Raw genomic sequence first — 20,777 nt, forward strand, 5'->3', positions numbered from 1 at the left:
ATGACCCTCACCAACTGTTTACTGACTACAGACAGTTTCATCCTTGGAAGGTCTGTTCAGCAGAGAAATGGAAATTAAGCAGGCTGTTAAATACTAAATCCCCCACTGAGTGGAGGGAAAACATTGACACAAAGCGTGTTCTTCATGTCGTGTCTGTGGACTGATCCAGGTGTTTAGAGGTCTTGGAAAGGTTGGATGAATTCAGTTTGTTGTGACAATTGTGTGTGACGATCAAAACTTATGAAGAATGTGCAGCTAGTTTTAGGTAAATAAAATAAAAATAAAATAATGTTGTGAACATGGTAGATGAATGTTAACAAGTGGCAATTAAAGCAGACAGTGCATGCAAGTGATTGCATGTTGCATGAGTAACATTCTCATTTCATATTAAGAAACTATTCCACTATTAGGCTAATGCAGAGCTATGTAATTGTCTTTATTTGTAGGGCTATTGTAGGGCTGAGAATAAAATTGGGCCAAAGGTCACAGGGTCCTAAAAAGTCCTTTAACTAGAAGCAGGAAGTAGGCGAAAGGGGGAGGGGTTGTGGGGTGCATCATCAATGATTGACAGGTCTTCCAATAAATGTTGGACTGGGCTTGAATCCCCTGCACAGCCTGTGTGTTCGCACAGAGAACATATCACTCGACAGTATACAAATAACAGACACAAACACACACTCGGATTGTGTAAATAGGTCAGGCTGTTATCGCTGTTTTCACTGCTGGTGTCTGGATGAGTTTCCATCCACCTTTGTGTTTCTCCATTATTTAATTTCCCTGCTGCTCTATGCCACTGTTCGGCTTGTCACTCAAACACTTTACAATAATAAAAGCTTTGTAATGCAGCAATACCCTTCATGGTTTGTGGCAAATTTTGACTTAGTAAATAGCCACTTTTATTAAAAATCCACAAAATAGATGTTTCAATTTACCAACTCCAATCACTTATTGTAAGCTGACATGATAATGAGACAGTTTTTAATTTAAATTCCATGGCTGCTCATATTCACAGTGAGTTAATTAACTAACTGTAGCTATCATCTGCCCCCTCTCCAGTATTACTAGCAACAGCCTGAGCACTGCTAATGATTGTTTTATAGGTTCTTCTATAAAATTATTATGAGTTCCATAAATTAAATTCAACTCACTGCTGCTATGCAGATGGATTAAATATAAATATTGATTAAATCCAACTTGAAGATTCCTCAAAGAAAAGTTTAATGCTACAACGTAAACAGAGATATGATGCATCAAAGTAAAATACAGTTAGATTGTCACAAAAATCAAATGAAATCCAGCTTTTGAGTTTATTGAGGTACTAAGTGGTACATCATCATCCACAGACACTTGTCCTCTTCCTTAATGTCCTGTTGAAGCTTTCCTGGTATGCAGATGCTTTCACGTAATGCAGATGAGTTTTCTTGATCTCCGTTGCATTGATGTTTCTACTCTGCAATGAGGAAATATGCTTTTGTCTGTATTACTGCAGTGGCCCTGAGGGTTTGAACACAAAGTAAAAACAACACTGTGGGAAAGTTGTAAAATGGTAGACAAACTGATCAAATGAGCCTGAAGTCCCTGACTGTGTCTGTCTTCAATATGGCATCTCTGTGGTTTACCTTTTCATTTTCATTGGTGTAAACCATCCTGCTGTGCCTTCTCCTGTTTGTCTGCATCCATTCCTCTCCATCACGCACCAATTTCCTGTCTCTCTCCTGTATGTTCCTTTTTTCTGCTGTGCTGATTCCATGAATTTTGACTTTCTTTGTCACACTTCATCCCTATTTCTTAACCCAAGTTATCCTCCAGCCGTCACACATGTACTTCCCTGTCATATCTACTTGGTTTTGCTCTAAGTGCATCCAATCTTCTTGGCAGCAGAGAATTCAATGCCTGAAAGTGTTTCAAACTTTACCACAATGTTATCAAATTGAGCATATAATTAAAACGTACTGTGTGCCCATGGCCCATTTCATCGTTAACATATTACAGGAGACACGGGCAGTAAAATCTGCATTGCAATTCAGCCTTATATGTATGAAGAGAGATGGAGTTGTGAGTAAAAAAAATGCTTTGCTGCCTAAATAGACCACCATCATCAGTCCTAGTCAAATGAGTTTTAAATCCATCTGGCTTTTACTATTGTAAAACTTTGCCAGGGCCCAGAAATGATTCATGTAATTGTGTGATATTATGCCAAAGTAAAGTCTGTTGCTCAGCCAGTATCATCACGGCTGAGCAACAGACAGAGCTACTCACAGGGCTAGATGGTGAACTGCTGCGGTGGATGCTAATTTAGTGCTACATAGTGATGGTGCTAGTCAGTTAGAATAACTTTTCTAATAACTTCCTTTCTTTGCCATTTACTGCTCTTAATATCTCTCCTTCTTGTGATTCTATCTTTGTCCCTCCATCCATCCATCTTCAACTGCTTTTCCATTTTCGGGACAATTTATAGTCGCCAATCAACCTAAACATGCATGTTTTTGAGAGGTAACTGGAGTACCACGCAAGCACAGAGACACATGTAAACTCCGCACAGAAAGGGCTCAGGCCTCAGAACTGAACTCGTCTTGTTATAAGGCAACAGTGCTGCCCACTATGCCACCGTGCTGCCCAAAAGAGCGTGTGAAATAAAAATTAAACAAAAAAAAAAGCTTTCTCCACTCTGGACTCCAGCACTTCACTACCTTTTATAGTTTTTCAAAAGCTATTTATGTGGCTCATGCCTCTCTGACACACAGTCCAATCTTCTTTTTCTTTTCCTTTAATCTTTATACTTAACTATATTTAACATTCACCCATATAAATATACTTTGAAAAGTCCTGTAAAGAAAGCTCAGCAGTATGAAGTAGTTTCTTTTGGACTCAGTTGGACTGTGGTATGTGCAAGATTAAAGTAGTGACTCACACACACCCAGAGAAAGAGAGACAAGGAATCTAAGTAAATTAACATGCCAGGCTGTCCTGTCTCAACCTCCGGTTCCTTCCATGTTTGGACATACCATCACCAAAACGACCAGTGGTAATTTAACACAACAATAGCAAAGAATAATAAACCTCACTTGTTGTTGAGCGGTTGTCCCAGGGAGATTTCACAACCTGGAAATTCAAACCAGTGGTGGAAAGTCTGACTATGTGCAAATGTTAATTTAACGCTTAGCTATTAGCCACGTGTTTCTGTTCTACATCAGTGTTTAGAGGTTTACACACTTATTGCATGTGTAATTAAACCTGAACTCGGGAGTTAAACAAGGGTTGTATATCTGTTGAGCCTAGTAAGAAAAGCATGTGTTTTGGTGCTAATCAAATGAACGCTAACTCCCACTAAGCCACAACAGTGTGAACCAGCATGAACAAACCCAGGCCTGTGAAACTGCAGCGGCCAAAAGGAATTCAGGCATCGTTATTGCTTTTTCGTATTGTGACATGTTAAAATTTCTTGCTTGGAAATTGTTTTACCTGTGAAGAATAAAAAATAAATCTGGATTACATATGCCACAAGGATTTAATTTAGTTTTTTCTAATTGTAATGGTGGGCATGTAGTAAATAAGTTGGACATGTAAAATGCCCAAGATTTTTTTTTTTGTGAGTGTGTGTGTTTGGAAATTTCCCAGTTTAAGGTAGAGAAAGTGGCATCTGACCATAATAGTGAGGTTTGTGTACACCTAAATAAGCTTGGTGTAGTCAGTCAGCATTACATTAAGAGGATTAGGGTCTTGGCTTTGATTTGGGCCTGGGGTTGTTTGGAGTAGCTGTGACTAGAGCCAGAGGGAGGACTAAACTCTCTCTGTCGTTCAATGAGTGTTTTAATAAGGCTTGTTAGAAGTCATGCTGTTCCAGCAACGGAAACTGTGGGAGACATGTGGGTCTCCAGTTCCCGTGAGAAATGAGACAGTGAAGAAAGGGAACGAGACTGGGAAACGAAAAACGGCTTTTCTTATACCTGAAAGATTCTAACTCTTCTATTAAACACAATATAATCAATGTAAGCCAACGAACTGATTGTGCCAGTAACTTTGCACAGATGGCATTAAAGGGACTGAACAGCATGATGGGATAAAGTGTAGTGTTGATGGGTGGCTGCTCCCACTTTCAAGGCAAATATGTTGATTATTTATTGAGTCAAGTCTATCTCGTGATGAAACCGTTCCATGGTCAACAGGAATTTTTAGCATCAACTTCACTTAATGAGATTTCAGTCAATAAATCACCCACTATGAAAGAACTGAGTCTAGAAGCTAGAAGACAGACCAACATGTGAGTCAGGGAAATTATGAGACAGTGATGCTGTCAGTGCCTCTTTAAACCTCTGAGATTTGTGAGATATATTTCAGTACTGTAGGTGTTAAAGATAAAAAATAATAACAATAATAAAGCATAAACCTATCTTAGCAACAGGTCTCCCAATAGCACAGAAATTTGCAAAATTTGTTGTTTGACATTCAGGTCTTTCAGCTGGGGGGGCTGTGAACTTGTGAAACGAATGGCTTCAGATTGATGCCTGAGTGAGGTAGTGAAATGCAACAATGTCACAGCCAAATGAAGTAACGTTTGTTCGAAGCAGTTGCCTCTTGAGCCTTACCAGACCACTTCGAGCAAAGTGGAAAGTGGTTTTGTATGGCCGAGCCAGCAAACTGTTGATGCCTGAATATTATCACGTGTCTGCAGATGCCTGTGGCTGAATGAAAGCAGACATCTGTTCAGACTGCCTTTAAAACCTGTAAGAAGTCAGCACATGGTTTGACTTTATTGGATTTTTTTTTTTTTCTTTCTGGTAACTCAGATCTCCTCAAAGTCAAACGTCACAAGGAGAGATAAAGCTGAGAGACGGGAACATGGGGGTATTACTGAACAAATGAAGGAAGTATTTCGAAAATGGTGTGGATCATAGTTAAATCACAAATGTCACATTCAGCACTGGCTGTCAGTGTGCAAAGTGTTGTTCACTCTAAAGTCATCATTAATATGAATCACGATTAGGCCCATTAAACTCCTGCTGCTCCTCAGAATGTGTGTGACAGAACATTTTGTCAATACAAAGACACTCTTTCAGGCACACACAGACACTGAGTTGCACACACACACGTACATTCGCTGAGCCAACAAGTGCAGAGGAAGTTGTAGCCGAGGGCGTTGGCTTTCTAAAAGGGGTAGAGAGCAGCAAGTGAAAGCAGAGCAATTTGCTAATGAAGCCAGATGAACAGCTACTCTTATCTTCCACTGCCACACTGCTCCGCCTCTCTTTCACTTTCGCCCTGTTTCCCCCCCGCTCCCCTTTTCTCTGTGGCTGAATGCATTTGGGCTAATTGTCTACTGCTTCTGCTGATTGATTCTCTGGTACTGCTGTTACTGAGTGAAAAAACACTGGAGCGTTTCAGAGCTGCTCAAATGCTGATTGTGGACTGATGGAAAAGCTCAAAAAATTAGAGAGCCTTTCAGAAAACTGTCAGAGCTGCTGAAGAGTTTTGATTAACAATGGGTTTCTGCCTCTGAGTAAATATACAATTCAACCGTGAGAAGAATATACTTGGTTCGGTACCATCTTACCCTCTCTTCTCACCGTAACGACCACTCTGCCTTGAAATCGATATATTAAGTGAAAGTAACAGGATAATCCTGTTGTTTTCAACATAATAGGGCTGTTTTGTGAAAAGAGCATATTTTTGAAATTCGTTTTTGACTTTAGGGGCATGTTTTTGCTTGAAAAGCAAATGACTGATTTCATGAAGTGTGTGATGAAACCATTGATTTGCCTCGTTGATTGATTGTAAATTCTAGTAATAGCGTTTTGACGATATCGACAGTGACACAGCTCCACTATTAATTTGAGGCATAAGAATAAGAATTCCTATATCGACGGCTGAAACTCAAAACATCCTATCTGAAAAAGGCACTCTCTTCTCACAGCCTTCGTTGTTCTCATCATCCACAGTGACATCCACCAGTCAGGGAAATTCTGCTGATAGGAGGTTTTGCTTTTCAGCCATCGATATAAGTTCTGAAACTTTTGAAGCGTCATCATTTCCCTCTTGGTTGGAAAAATCTTATCAGCATCCATGATTCAAATAAAGGTCTGTATAGTAGAGAAAACACTTGCAACTGGCTCACTGTCTTTCCTTGATAATATATGATTATATTAAAGCATCCACCGCTGCATAAAAAATTAGTTTTGTTTTGCTTTGATGCACCTTTGCCGAAAAAGAAATGAACGGAGCAAATTGTATTTCAGTTGAAACATGAAGTCTGACAACACTTAGACAATGTCTAAAACAACAACATAGTTCTACTTTGGACAAGCTGTAAAACTTCTGCATATTTAACCTCAAGTGTTCATTTCCATGCAGCTGTCTTGAATGAATACAACATAAATCTCAATTGAAAGCGCACGTAGGTATTTAACCAATGACTTTGCTGTTCTGAGGAAATATTTTTATACGCTCTCAGTTTTGCTCAATATTTAATGTGTACTGTCAGAGAACCAAACTATAGTGTGGTATCTATAAACAGAATTACAAAAGGGGGGATGTCATTGTTGCTTTGGGTTTCACTGGATTCCTCAGTGTCTGTTTCGAGTCATCAGGAAGGGAGGTGTTGAGGCAGATAGACGGACAGATGGATGATTGCTTCATCTCTGAAAACAGAGGCTGTCATGCTCTCAGTCATCTTTTTCTGATCATGTTGATGTGCCTTTTTTGCTCATCCAACCTGCTCAACCTCTGTCTTACACACACATATATACACTAGTTATATGGTATTCCCACTCAGGGGAACTAGAAAGTGGTGCCAGACTTTTCAACCCCACTGGACATTTTCTGCTTTAAGCTAAGCTCCACCTCATTAGTTGGATAATTTCTCGGTCCTCCTACCATGGATTGGATTTTAGATATCTCAGAGTCAAGAAGGATAAACATTTGCTGTGTGTGTGTGTGGGTCTATCTGTGAGACACTTGAAGCGAGAGAAGAGGTCTGCAATTACACAAACTTGTTCAAACCTTTTTTCCTCTCCCCTTCTCAGGGCTCTGGTGTTTATTGCCCACGGGGCTGGGGAGCACTGCGGGCCATATGATAAAATTGCACAGAGGCTGAAGGGGCTGTCCCTGCTGGTTTTTGCACACGACCATGGTGAGTCACAGATGCACACCTAAGGTTATGTTAATGAATGCATGCATTTACACCTACACCATGGTTGCCCCTGTATTAGTCAGTAGATCATTCTCATGAATAGGCTGTGCATCTCTTCAAAGAAAACCGAACATCCCCCTCTCTGCCTGAAAGCAGTTTCTGGTAATTGTTGAGTCGAATCCTGTTAGATAAAATTAATTAGGCATTGTGGTACAGGCTTCAACTCAGCAATTACCAGGAACAGAGAAACTGTGAGAGAACAATAGGCTGTCTATTGTTCTCCTACAGTTCCTTTGTGTATGCATGTGAGTGTGTAGTTTGTGTGCTTTTAATGCACTGTCAAAAAAAAAAACTTGACTAGTGTAGGTGGGGGCTTCTGCTTCTGGTTCAGTGAAATCACTGGATGAATTGGTGTGGAGACCAAACTGTTACACAGGTAACTTAGATATGGGCCTATAGCTAGCTGTCTTTTTGTTAATGGTCACATGAAGTCAATGTTATTCCGTGTCGACAAACATTTACACAACAGACCCAGGCCAACTGATCTAAGACAAAGAAAAACATCAGTCCCTCACTCACTCACTCACTCGATTGTTCAGTTGATTGCTCTGCATGCAGAAAAGTTTCCACAAATATTAGATGTAGTGTAATTGACTGTAGAGACCTTGAACCTGAACAGTTCAATTTTACATCATGCCATAATCAGGTCAGAATCTTTTCCTTTGTCCCTTACTTTGCTTCATGTGTTATACAGAACATTGCCATCAGCATTGCCCGTATTTTGTGTTCAGTGTTAAAAATGCCAACCTTACATGCCAACCACGGTCAAGTTAGTATTTTCCTTTGAGCTAAATGCTCATCACAGAGCTTGCATAGCAGCTGCAGACAAATTTCTTATGTAGGAAAAAGAAAGCATATGTAGTAATTAAAACATATGAACACATGAATGATAAAATATCCCAATAATATGTTTTGAATAGAAAATTAGTTCTGGGCAAAAAAAAAAAAAAAGATGCAAAACACAAGCTGTTAGCCTGATGGTGATTAACGGAAAGGAAGGCGGCGTCAGGCAGCTCAAAGACTATTTACGTTATTTTACTGAGCAGATTTTAAATACAACAGGAATGTGTGAACTCATGTGACTGTGCTGCAGAGCATGTTCACTAACTCTACAACAGAGAGAGGAGAAAAAGACAAAGAAATAAAGTCTCATCTGTAAATGTTTACAGAGGTGCAAAGCTCAATGAAGACCCAACTGAGATAATAAAAAGGGAGTGAGTGATGAGGATGACTGAGGCTGCACACAGAGGAGCAGTTTGTTCAGAGGCAAAATGTCACACTGTTAATGAAAAATACAGAACTGGAACAAGTCCCCGCAGACACTAGTTTTTCATCTATCTCTCAAACATGTATGTGCACACAGACACACATGGGCTTAAAGGATTTCTAAGTCTCCTCATTCACAGCCCACATAGACTGGTGGTTTCTTCCATCTGGTGCACACTGCATCTATTTATTGGTCAACTGTATTTCCAGAACAACCTCGTAATTTTCTGACATACATTTCAAAAACACTAATTTGCTAATATTTTTTTATTTTATATGATTGAGCTGCAAACTATCCCTTGATGTTTACATGTACAGGTATATTTTAAGTCCTGCACCAACACTGACATTTCATTATCAGGAAATACTGAAATATTCATGATGGACTGTTTGTGAGAAGCACAAATAACAGAGTCATTGGTACTCTAAGCTGCTTGGTGGGTGAAGGACTAATTATTTTTGGCTTCTAATTGTGTTATAGAAAAAAAGGACAGATTGACACTGAATTAGATCAGTGCTTGCAAGGTTTCTGGATTTATCAGCTAACGCAAAAATGTTCCCCACAACTCTAGCTGGATTAGAGAAGCTTCTCCAAGACCTGCTTATCAGGAAAGAGATAACCACCATGCAGCAACACATATCTATTTTATAATGATCATCAGCTCACTCTTTATAAGAGTGTTTGGGTTGTGATGTAATAAATGTAGTTGTGTGCAACTACAAGGACACGCCGATATCCATATCCCCTCCATTCTTTCTCTTCTCGCCCAACCTCGTCCGTCCCAAATTCAACCACTGCTACATTTAATTTAGTTTTACTTTAGACGTTAAACTATGTTTTACGTTAAACTTTTGCTACTTTAGCAACTTTATCTACCTCCTTTGCACTATCTATCTCTGTTCATTTCTCATGCTGGTTGCACCCTAGAGTGAAATACCAGGCTTATTAAACGTCATTACTTAGCATTACGGCACAGTATTTATTGGAAATGTAGGAATCACTGCCAGGGTGTACAAATGGCTGAGAACGTAGAGTATATCTGACCAACACGATTGCCTCATGCATCACCGGCCAAATTGGCTAGTAGGTTTTTATCAACACCTGCTAAAATGAATTTTAACCCACATTTGGTGGGTTGGCGGGTGTTAATTTAGAACCCTGTATGTATCTTTATACATACGTAGGTACACACAAACAAACACATATATCTATATATACTGATAAATTCATTGCGACTGATTCACGGTTGCCTTTTTCAGCTCTTCCAACCAACAGCAGTGGGTCTGTGCTCTGCAGTGTTTATGTTATATTTCGTATGTGTGTCAGTTGTCTGGGTTAATGGGAATCATGGGAATTGTTCTAACCATTCTGTATCCATAACAAAAGCTGTGGGGTCAGTGGAGCATGGTGTTATCGATCTGATGTTGGAGAGGATATAGTATTCATCAGCCTGAGGTGGCAGCTGCATCACTCTGCGCTGCTGTTGATTGGCTATTGATTTCCATACTGTGATGATCGTTTCACTGCTGATGAGCTGAAAGCACATAAAGTGAAGACATTCTACCCCATGCAGAGTACAGTTTATTTATAACACACAGACACACACACTTTAGGTGTGCAAATGTTTAGTAACACACTTGTGCTTTTGGTTTAGTGGTCGTCGTGGCAACCAGCATCACCTCTTGGCCACTGCTGCTGAAAGATCAAGTAGACCACGTGTATGTGTATGAATACGCACATACATAGTCATGTATTTTTGCTCCCCTCCATCTCCGTCACATTTGTTCTTCTTACTCATTTTTTCATCCCCACCTTCAGTCTATTTCCCCCTCTTTCTCTCTTTAATCTCGTTATTTTCCTGACAATTCTTCTCCCTTGTGCTCAGTCACTTTCCTGTCCTGCCTCATCCTGCTTTTATTCTCTGCAGATTTCTTTTCTTCCTCCATCATTTCCTCTATTACTCCTTATTATCCCATTCTCTCACGCTCATCCTGCCTGCCTTTCCTTACCTTATCCCAGTGATGTGTGGTGACTTGAACTGATGATCAAGCAGAGTTAAAATCACTTCTATGACCAACATAATTACCTCTGATATGGGTCTTCAGAAGTTGTAGCTTTTATTTACTGACAAACAACCTAAAGTTCACATGTGCACAGCTAAGTTTTAACTTCAAAGCTAACTGTCTCTGTCCAACACTGCTCTCTGTCTCTGGCTTTCTGTCCCTCCTGCTATGCACACACCCAACATACTGAGCTGCTCTGCTCCTGTATCTCTTATCCGCTCCAAAGCTCTGATTTGAACTTACTGCAGACTTTGCACAGAGATAAATCAGTGCCATTTGCTCAGTTATTAAGTTTATTTTCTGCACGTGTATGATGAATGACAGAACTGAAGAAGCTGATTTGAGGACAGTTTACCCAGCACAAACTTGCAAACCCTACTCAAAGATCTCAGGTACAACCAATGAAACTCAAACTAGCTCGCAGCGGCCATACCCTGGTACCAACTCAAGAATCATATGTTGGATGCAAACAAGCATCAGGTGTTATGCAACAAAACAAATTGTTCTGAGCTCAAATGTAAATATATTTCTTCAGGCTCAGTATTGTTGTAATGAGAACGCTACCCATTTCTCTTTGAAAATTAGGTTTTCTTTTGATATTTTGGTTGGATTAAAAATTTATTTACTGTGGGAAAATATCACATTTCTTCTTCTCCATAGTTGGCCATGGACAGAGTGAAGGAGATAGGATGATCATCAAGGATTTCCAGGTTTACATCAGAGACTCCTTGCAGCACATTGACTTGATGAAGTCCCGCTACCCAGATCTGCCCATTTTCATCATTGGTCACTCCATGGTAGGATCAATTTCCACGGCCGGTTTTTTAAATCCATACAGTGTTTTGCTGTCAGTTTGAACTATGGCATGAGGTTTGTTTTATTTGCATCACATTATGTTTATGTTACTCTTTTTCTACTCTTTCTACTTTTCCTGTTTTGTTTGGTGTGAAATTACATAATCCTTTCAGCTGATTCACATCTTTTGGTACAATGTGCATGACACACATGGACGCACACACACAGGCGCATCTGCATGAAATTGAACAGCAAGCCCTGCTCAGGCACAGGAGACAAATGCAGAAACCAGTGTTAAGAGGTTTTTTGTGATAAAGTGGCATTCATATGAGTTTAATGGCACATGCTCTTCTTTCAGTACGAAGTGGTTTACATGATAAAACATTGAAAAAACCAGAGTGTCCAGTGCTCAGCTCAGGCCTGGGTCACCAATGAATCTGGTCATTTTAAGATGGAGTTTTAATACATTCAAACACCTGTTTTTAGTGACATTTTATTTGGCTTGGCTTGGATGTTTCACCACATCTACTGTGTATTGAGAAACTCCATCTCCCAGGGTTTAAAGTTTGCTCTTCCCATGAAGCTCATCTTACCTTTCACACATTGACACAGATCCTGCTCAGCCTGCCATTAAAGCTTCAGTTTGTTCAAGGTCAATGTGTCTATATTTGTTGATGGGGGAAGAAGAGTGTGTACTTACCCAACCCAACAGTGAATTTGCATAATGTTCAACGTAATGTATTGTCCTTTTATCTTAGTCACTTTGTTGGCTGATTTTCTTTAAATTTACATGATCAAAATATATAATATATAATATATAATACAGTAAAAAAAAAAGAAATATATATATATATATATTACAGTTATAGATTTCATAACACTGAAAAACTTTTCTTCAGCGAGAACAATGGGAATGATAAAGAGGATAGTTTCAACAAGACTTCAGGGATGGATTAATTAAGACTTCATTATCTGTTAATTATATATTCATTCATCTATCTTCTACCTCTTGTGCTGGAGACTGGACAGCTTGCCAGTCCATCACAGGGCCAACACAGAGAGACAGACAGAGACCAACAACCACTCACACTCACACCTACAGACAATTTAGAGTCACCAGTAAAACTAAACGGGAAGGAAACCATGAGAGGAAACCTACACAAGCATGGGGAGAACATGCAAAGTCCCCCGCATGTCCCCAAAGAAAGGCTGACAGCTAGTCTGGGTTTTTTCAGTGAGACAACAACAAAACAATTTATCCTAGTGGTGCCTACAAAGACCATTTTTTATTTATTTATTTATTTTACTTTAGATTAGCTTTGGATGAGGTGATTTTTTTTTTTTTTTTTTTTTTTTTTTTTTTCAATGCTCAGGTGGAGCCTGGGTGTTGTCCAGCCTTGTGCTAGGCTATATTACTTGTAACTGCCCTGTCAGCCAGAAATTGTCTTATTTCCATTCAGTTTACATTTTCAACCTTGCATAGCGCCAAACTAGCTGTTTCCATCTGTTTCCATTCTTTATGCTAAGCTAAGATTGCCCTTGCTCCAAATCTGGCTCCCGGCCTTGACTATTTTTGGGAGTTGTTGCTGTTACAGTCAATGCAGATAGCATCACATCTTATTGAAAGATTTTACATAACACTTGGACACATAATCATTTTTGGCCAGCAAAGAAGTTATTTATAACAGACCAGTGAATCCAGTTTTTCACAGAGCTGCACTCCACAGCGCTACTCTCACTGTGGTGCTCAGTGACCTACTAACTCTTGTTACTTAAACAGAAGACAAACAGCAGTGATGAGTTCTATGATGAATGGTTCAACTTGTGAATTTATTTCAGCCAGATGATCAAGCTGCTTGGACTGCTCAGTTTTTTGTGTCACCTCTACGGGAGAGGCTAACGTCATTGTCATAAAACATGAAACATTATTTTCTTGCTGCTTTTATTTTTTATAAAAACAATAAGTGTATAAGTTAGAAAGGAAAATTTCCAGCTGAACAAACACACAGTTTGGGGTATTTTGGCATGAAGCTGGAGGACCCATTTTTTTCTCATATTTTATCAGTTGCCACAGAAATTTATGATCACACAATTAAAACATAAAAAAACAACAACTTTACATTGAAGTAAATCTTATCAATATGTAAAAATCTACCACCAATTTCTGTACACACACCTCTTTATTAATGATGTACTCAAACCTATGGTTTCAAACTAGTTGGCATGTATGGAGAAACCTGCTGAATTTATTAGGTGACTTTGGCATTGTGTGTCTGCAGAACTGATGGCTTGTTCAACAGTGAGAAAACCATAGGACCCAATAGATTTATCTCATTGTTTAATATATCGGGAAAAATAATCAGTTGTGAGGGTGTCACAGCAATATGTTTTTTAGTTTGACTTCAGTAGATTTGTTTTACTAACTTTTGTATTATTGTCTAATGAACTTTTTAGGCTGTGTGTTTGTGTTGGTGTGCAACTCTCCATTTAATCCGAGAGTTTGTTTTTGGCAAACCTTTTTATTACTCATAAGTTTACAGCTGTCCTGTATGCTTACGAAAAGAATCAAGTTGCATTCAAAACAAACCAAGTTTATGGGAACACAGACACAAACAGTTTTGTACAATTTAACCTGTGGATCCCACATGGAGGCTTGGCATGTGTTTAACCACTGTAAATATTAGGAAAGTGCTGTCCAAAGTCACGATAGCACCTTCTTCGTTCCTTTTCCCCTTCTCTTTCCATCTTCTTACATACCCACTCCTCCGATTTTCTCTATCTGTCACAGAAGAATTTTCTCCTTTGTCAGTCTGTTTTCATTTACTGGCTTCTCTTCTCTCCAGCATCCATTTGTTTTGCTTTTGAGTCCTCTTTGATTTTTTATTATATTTTCCATTCATTTCATTTCTTTCTTCTTCTTTCCTTGTCTTACCTTTCTTGGGAATAGGACCTAAGGTTTGGGAAACCCAGCCCAAACCAAATGTTTGTACAGCCTTCACTCCCAGTTTCCCAGTGTTATGAGTCCTCATCCTGTTTCTATTACCCGGTTCCTCTTCTCCATTTGTATATGCCTGTTTAAAAGGGTCAGGATGGCGCAAGAAACACAAAGACAATGTACACCACCTGTGGATTCTACATGTGCAGAGACATTGTTGCAATGATAATATCCTGAGCAAACAATGGTGCAATAGTAGTAGATTTCTACGTCTCACATGTCATTTGTCCCGCTGGCAGTTGTTGGTTCGTTCAAGTAAATAAAAGCTTGTGTTGGCTTTTTATATCATTTTATTTATTCATTCAGTTATTTGCTAGGGCTTAGTGCTGTTAACATCCCAGATGAAAAGTGGAGCGAAGATGATATATGAACTTCATGCTGTGATAACAGGGAGGTGCAGATTTAAACAGATGTCTTCAGCTTTTAATATTATTATTAGCCACACCAGGCATGGGTCTAAGAAAGGAAATGTCGGTCTGTTGGTCGGTCAGCCAGTCCAGACTGAAATATCTCATCAACTCTTTGATGGTTTGCTGTTAAATTTAGTACAGACATTAAATATATCCAGAGGGTCAAACTTACCGATCCCCTGACATTTTAACAAGCATCAACAGCAGAGCCAGTTGCCATTTGAAATTAAAAATCTCTGACATTATTCATCTTCATTTTAGCTCAGAGCGAGGTCTGAAGAGAAGAGCTGCTTCACTGGAATATTCTCAGCTGTAAACTATGCTGCTTTGCTTTGTAGTATTGATAGCTGAAAGTTGGACACTAGCCATAAACACTACTTTGTGAAATGATTCAATACACTAATTAGAACAAAGTGTTTACATAAAAAATGATGGACAGTCAGTAGAGTGCAATATATAGTAAATGTATCTTCTAAATTTGATAATTTTAGTGCTTTTCAGTGTGAGCATATTTTCATAAAGACACACTGAAGTATAGCATTCTGTTGGCTGGCTGCACAAACTGTCTTACTCAAGAGCTTTGTTGACCTCAGGGAAATTCTTGCAAGTCATTCGGCACCTCAGAAAGGGGAAGCAAGTTTTAGCCAAGGCTGACTTCAGCAGGGGAGGAGATGTGCTAACTTGGACTGAAAATATAATCGGGCAGTGGAAGGAACGCTTTGAGGAACTCCTGAATCAGAACAGCATGTGTTCTGAGGAGGAGGCAGAGTCTGAGCACTTGGGGAAGGTCTCATTCATGTCTCATAGGTCTCTGAAGAAGCTGAGATGCTGCAGCCTCAGGATATTGTTGGGCCATCCTAGTTTACATAACACTTCAGTATGGCATTGATGCTGGACTGTGCCAACAGTTTCCTGGACTGGTACATTGGAGTGGATGCTTTCATTTTTAAAATATGTGTGCTTGAATGGTTGGGCTCTGACACTGCTGGAGAGGAGACTTCAGTCAGATGTCAGTCCTGGCAATGAAACAGTGAACCGAGTGTTTATTCTTGCGAGGCCCTTTGAGGGGTCATGGGAGTTTGCCCATCCAGACTACATGTGCTTTATGAACTTGGAGAAAGCCTTCAGAACAGGTCTTGCAGGGAATATTGTGAGTGGTGCCAAAGGAATATATAGTTTCTGGGTCACTGCGGCAAGTTGTGTGTCTCTGTATAACCACAGTTAGAGTGTCTACATTCTCAGTAGAAAGTCAAATACGACTTCTTACAGAGCGTCGCTGTCCCAATCCCCCTTCTGTCTTTTAGATCCTCTCTTCTCTTCCTGAGTCACACATCTTTATCATCTGACGAAATGTGTTTGTGTGTGATCCACAGATATGATCCAGTTTGGGCTTTTGCATTCGATTGCAGATCAGTGATCTCTAATCAGGAATATCAAGCTTGCTGATCAGTTCGTTTGGGCAGTTTAGTTTAGTTTAGTTGGGCAGTTCACCTAAAGGAAATGTAAACTGCCCAAATGTGGAAATGTGCCTTAAAGCCCATGAATGGCTTCATGGGCTTTAAGGCACAGCAGAGTGTAGGAGTGTATCCAGATTGGGTACTTCAATAATCAAGGTGTCTAAATGCTGGAAAGTCAATTAGTCTCCAATTTCTAGTTTATGGGTTACACGCACATTGATTGATCATTAAATTATTATTGATTATTATTGATCATTATCATTAATGAGGTGCTTGTGAAGTGGTCAGTCATTCTTCATTTGTCAGCTCATGGGAATGGTGAAAATATCCATCCAACTATGGCCCCTTCCCACTCATCCTTCATTAGTGCCTCTGGCACAGACTCATTTGTCCAACTTCCTCAGTGCCAGAGATTTACATAACGGTCATTCACCTTTGTTCAGCGTTTCTATCCCTCCATCTCTCAATTACTCATTCAGTTTCATTTTACCCTAAAACACCTGTCATTTTATGTTTTGCCATGCTCTTTTGTTTTCTCTATAGTTATCACTTTTCCTCTTTTTAATGTCTTAATAGATTGTTGTTCACCACAAGGATGAAGAGGAGCTCTTTAAGAAGCTTAGTGTAGGCGAACTGATTATGCCTTTAGATTCTCAGTGACACATGATCGATTAAAACCAACCCACTGGTTTGAATTCAACTTTTGGTGGAAGTTGTTCAACCTGCATGTTTGAGATCTGTATCTTAATTTTCTTGTCTTCAGCATTTTTTGCTTGGCCTTGAGAGTGTGTATGCCCTTTCATAATGTCCTTTAAAAAGTGGCCTGGCTCATGTCATGCTTGTGGATTGACTGTATAGCTGTTGCAATCTCAGCCATAGTTATACTCTATATATTGTACGTATGTTAGCCCCTGAGGCAGTTTATGACAAGTCCAACCAGCATACAATACCACTATTCATCCTCTCAATCCAAGTTCTGTGAGAGAAAGTGCAGGAAGGCCTATAAAGAGCTTTTTAAAGAGATACTCTGTCCCAGTCCCCCTTCTGTCTCTTAGATTCCCTCCTCTCTTCCCTATTCATGCATTATCTCTCTGTATCATTTCACACTGTGTGTGTGTGTGTGTATGTATGTATGTTGGGATATGATCCAGTTTGGGCTTTTGCATTAAATTACAATCCGTCATCCTCTTTCATTTGATCAGGAAATGAAACATGTTGATCATCCAAAGGAAAAGTCACCCTGAGACTGAGCAGCATTTCTCTGATTGCATGTATCATGGTGTTCACACATGGATATTCCAATGTGAGCTTCTCTTGGAGTGTGTTATGTTGGAATAATGGTAGAAAGCCTCCCTTTCTGACTGTGTCTGTTTGCGTGGGCATAAGCATGTGAGCCAGAGTGTTTCAGTGTGTTTTTGTGTCTCTAGAAAGTGAGATTTTCTGATGGGAAATGTTTTTTCTTTCGCTGTTTAGTGCCTCTTTTCATGAAGCATGTCTGTCATTGGCCCCAGCCTGATGAATATTCAGTCAAGTGACAAAGAAAGCTCACATAAACAAAGTTGAAGCCAATTAGTGTCCAGAAAAGGAGAGAGAAGGAGGGTGGATTTACTTATGCAGAATCATTGTGTATTTGTGTTTGCATGCACCTGCACAGCCACTTGCGAATGAGAAGAGAAACAACACAGAAGTTAACTGTGGCAAATTGATCTGAGCCCGGGCAGCCACAGATCGTGGGCTTACATCACAAGATTTAAATCACAATCCTAAATGTCACCAAGGGAGCCAAAGAGTGACCTTGTGCTGCCGTTTGCTGCAGCCACACAGTGCACATTGTGCCGCGAGGGCTGCGTGTTCACTTTCGCATTTTTCTGTGTAGAGCAGCAGCAGCAACAAAAGAGAAGGGTGGAAACTTGCGCCAGTCTAAACAAAAGATGGATTGTTATACATTCTTCTTGACCTTTGAGTAGTTTTCCCACTGCTCCTCACATCGGAACCTCTCACCTACTTTGCCAACCGAGTTAGAGGGGACCCCCCTCCCCATTTCTCCTACCTATCACCATCCCCTCAATTAAATACTTATCTATTTTTAACCCTTTATTAGCATGTACATTTTAAAATGTTTTCTTTGAATTGTTTAAATCAGTTTATTATTTATTCTCAGTCAGTCTCGTTCACCAGAGTACTTCATTCTGGCTGCTTTAACCTTTGAAGGAGCAGAAAAAAAAAGATTAATAAATAAATAAAATAAAATAAAATAAAAATAAATCCAAAATAACTACTTGGTTTGAGTTGTTTCCACAAACCTTATACAGAAGAACTGAAACTGACAGCATATCACATTGATTTGCATTGCATCAATTTGTTTAAATTAACTGGCGCACTAATCACACAAACTTCTCTGGTGCTATGCGTTTTACTGAGACTTTATTCTTCTGTGTTCATGATGTGGTGCAGTTTGTAGCCTCAGTGGCTGCTGCTTAGCTAGAACCATGCATTTTGTTTGTTATTAATACACGCCAAGCTGGTTGACACCCACCTAGAGCTTCCTGAAAATCTAGCTGCTTAACTGTCTCCTTAACATGCAACATGGTGCTCAAACAGCTGAAGATGTTTATTACAGTAGTCAGATGTAGTGTCAGTTTACTTTGATTCAGTTTTCACTTCATGAACAAACTTCATGAATCACCTGTGTTTTTTCCTTCAGGGCGGTGCAATCTCAATCCTCACAGCATGTGAGAGGTCCAGTGATTTTGCAGGAGTGGTTCTGATAGCACCAATGGTCCAGATGAACCCAGACTCAGCCACACCATTCAAGGTACCACATAAGAACTTTCCCCACTCATTCTCTCTCCTCATCTTCAATTTTTTCATCTCCTTTTTGCTTGTCAGGAGTTAGTCATCTTACTCTCCTCAGGTCTCCTATGACTGAAACTTATTATAGTAGCTCCCGTTATTTTGTGTGTTTCAAGGACAAGAATCGGTGTAAGTACCACTTAACCAGCATTATCCATCTCTTACTTGGTCAAAGATGCGAGTGTGTCCAATTTTCAAGGCCAAAGACTGAAAAACGGCTGCCAAAATCTCCATGAGAGGAGAGGAGGCTGGTTATTTTTATTATTAGAAATGAGAAGGGAGGAGGTGACATAAACATACAGAAAAAGAAACACTGCATGCTAATAGGTGAATGATACACTCTTGAAATGGTTGTATCTCTTTCTAACACTAACCAGACGGAGAGAAACATAAGTTGGATTTAGAGATTTGTTTTTTGTTGTCTGCAGGTCTTTCTGGCGAAGGTCCTGAACCACATGCTACCGAGCCTCACTCTAGGCTCCATCCAGTCTAAGTGGGTCTCACGGGACCAAACAGAGGTGAGAGCCAATTGCTAATGAGTGTTTGAGCTGTATTGTCATCTGCGATTGAATATCAGATATGGGTGTTGCAGAAAATAGAATTTACAAAGTCCCAAGGGGGAAGTTTGTTTGTGTGGTGTGCGTGAATGTTTGTGAGGTCATGCCCCAACGTTGTTGTTTTTTTTTTTGTTTTTGTTTTTTTTTTTTTGATCCGTTCCATGATGACAAACCGATCCAAATTCTTTCCAAACTGCATGTGCTTTGTTGTCTTGCCAAGTTTGTGTGTGTGTGTGTATAATATCCTATGTGGGTTGCATTGTGTCAATTGTAATTGTATAAACAGGTGCATTTAGTGTGCGTTTAGTGTGTATTTCATTGTGTGTTCGTGCACCCACGTTTCTTGCCTAACCTCAGGTTGAACTACGGAGGAGACAAATACAGACCTTCAGGCTGTGCAACACGCATTTTTCCATGAACAGGATGTTTGTGTTGGTGTAAATAGTGTCATTGCTTAGTGATAGAATCAATTCAACAAATAAGAAGAAGTGAAGAAATCAGCAAGTGAATACAATAAGGGCAGTAGGTAGAGCCATTCAGTGTGTACTTGTAGGTGCTGTTTCACTTATGAACTGAAACATTTCGGTGATGATTCTTGCTTTATTCAGGTGGTGAGGTGCTACTCATGAAAATGCTGTATAAACGATGACTTTATGTCCTCACACAGTGATATCATTTCCAGGATGACTTCATCCAGCCAATGAAAAAACAGTGGCAACAAATCACCATTCACAAGCAAACAATGAGTCTTTGATATTTTACCCAGTATTTATCAGGTCAGCACAGTGAAATGGTGGCGGCGCTGTTGCCTCACACAATTCCAGCTCTTTGCTGAGAAAAATGGACCAATCGAGGTCAGAAGACAAAAAACTGGACTAAGCTGAAGAGCACAGAGACTAAACACTCATAGGAGATTCGGGACAATTAGACACAAATAAAACAAATCAGGGGCAGACAATCCCCGCAGGGCAGGATGTGGAAAGGAAAAGGAAAATCTAAGAAACTGAAAAATCAAGACGGAGGAAAGTGTGGATGTGATGTGAGTTAGTGTTTCTGGATGTCACGGACTCCTCTGGTTACTGAGCCTGCTGTGTCGTGTTGTGTCACAGCTCAGCCTTCAGACAGTCATTTTTCAGAGCACGTGTGTTTGGAGAGAGGCTGCTTCTGTTGGAGTGGGCTGTCAGCTGTGTCTAC

At 39.8% G+C, this 20,777-nt stretch overlaps 1 protein-coding gene across 2 annotated transcripts in view; it reads left to right on the forward strand.

Moving 5' to 3' along the window:
- Positions 1-20,777, forward strand: part of mgll (monoglyceride lipase) — a 36,305-nt gene that overhangs the window by 8,853 nt on the left and 6,675 nt on the right. For both annotated transcript variants that reach the window (XM_029506962.1, XM_029506963.1), the window contains exons 3-6: positions 7,020-7,126; positions 11,177-11,313; positions 18,878-18,988; positions 19,455-19,544. In XM_029506962.1, the coding sequence (XP_029362822.1) occupies positions 7,020-7,126; positions 11,177-11,313; positions 18,878-18,988; positions 19,455-19,544 (445 nt within the window). The remainder of the gene's footprint in view (positions 1-7,019; positions 7,127-11,176; positions 11,314-18,877; positions 18,989-19,454; positions 19,545-20,777) is intronic.

This window comes from Echeneis naucrates, chromosome 7 (genome assembly GCF_900963305.1).
Source record: "Echeneis naucrates chromosome 7, fEcheNa1.1, whole genome shotgun sequence".
NCBI classification, from domain to species: domain Eukaryota; kingdom Metazoa; phylum Chordata; class Actinopteri; order Carangiformes; family Echeneidae; genus Echeneis; species Echeneis naucrates.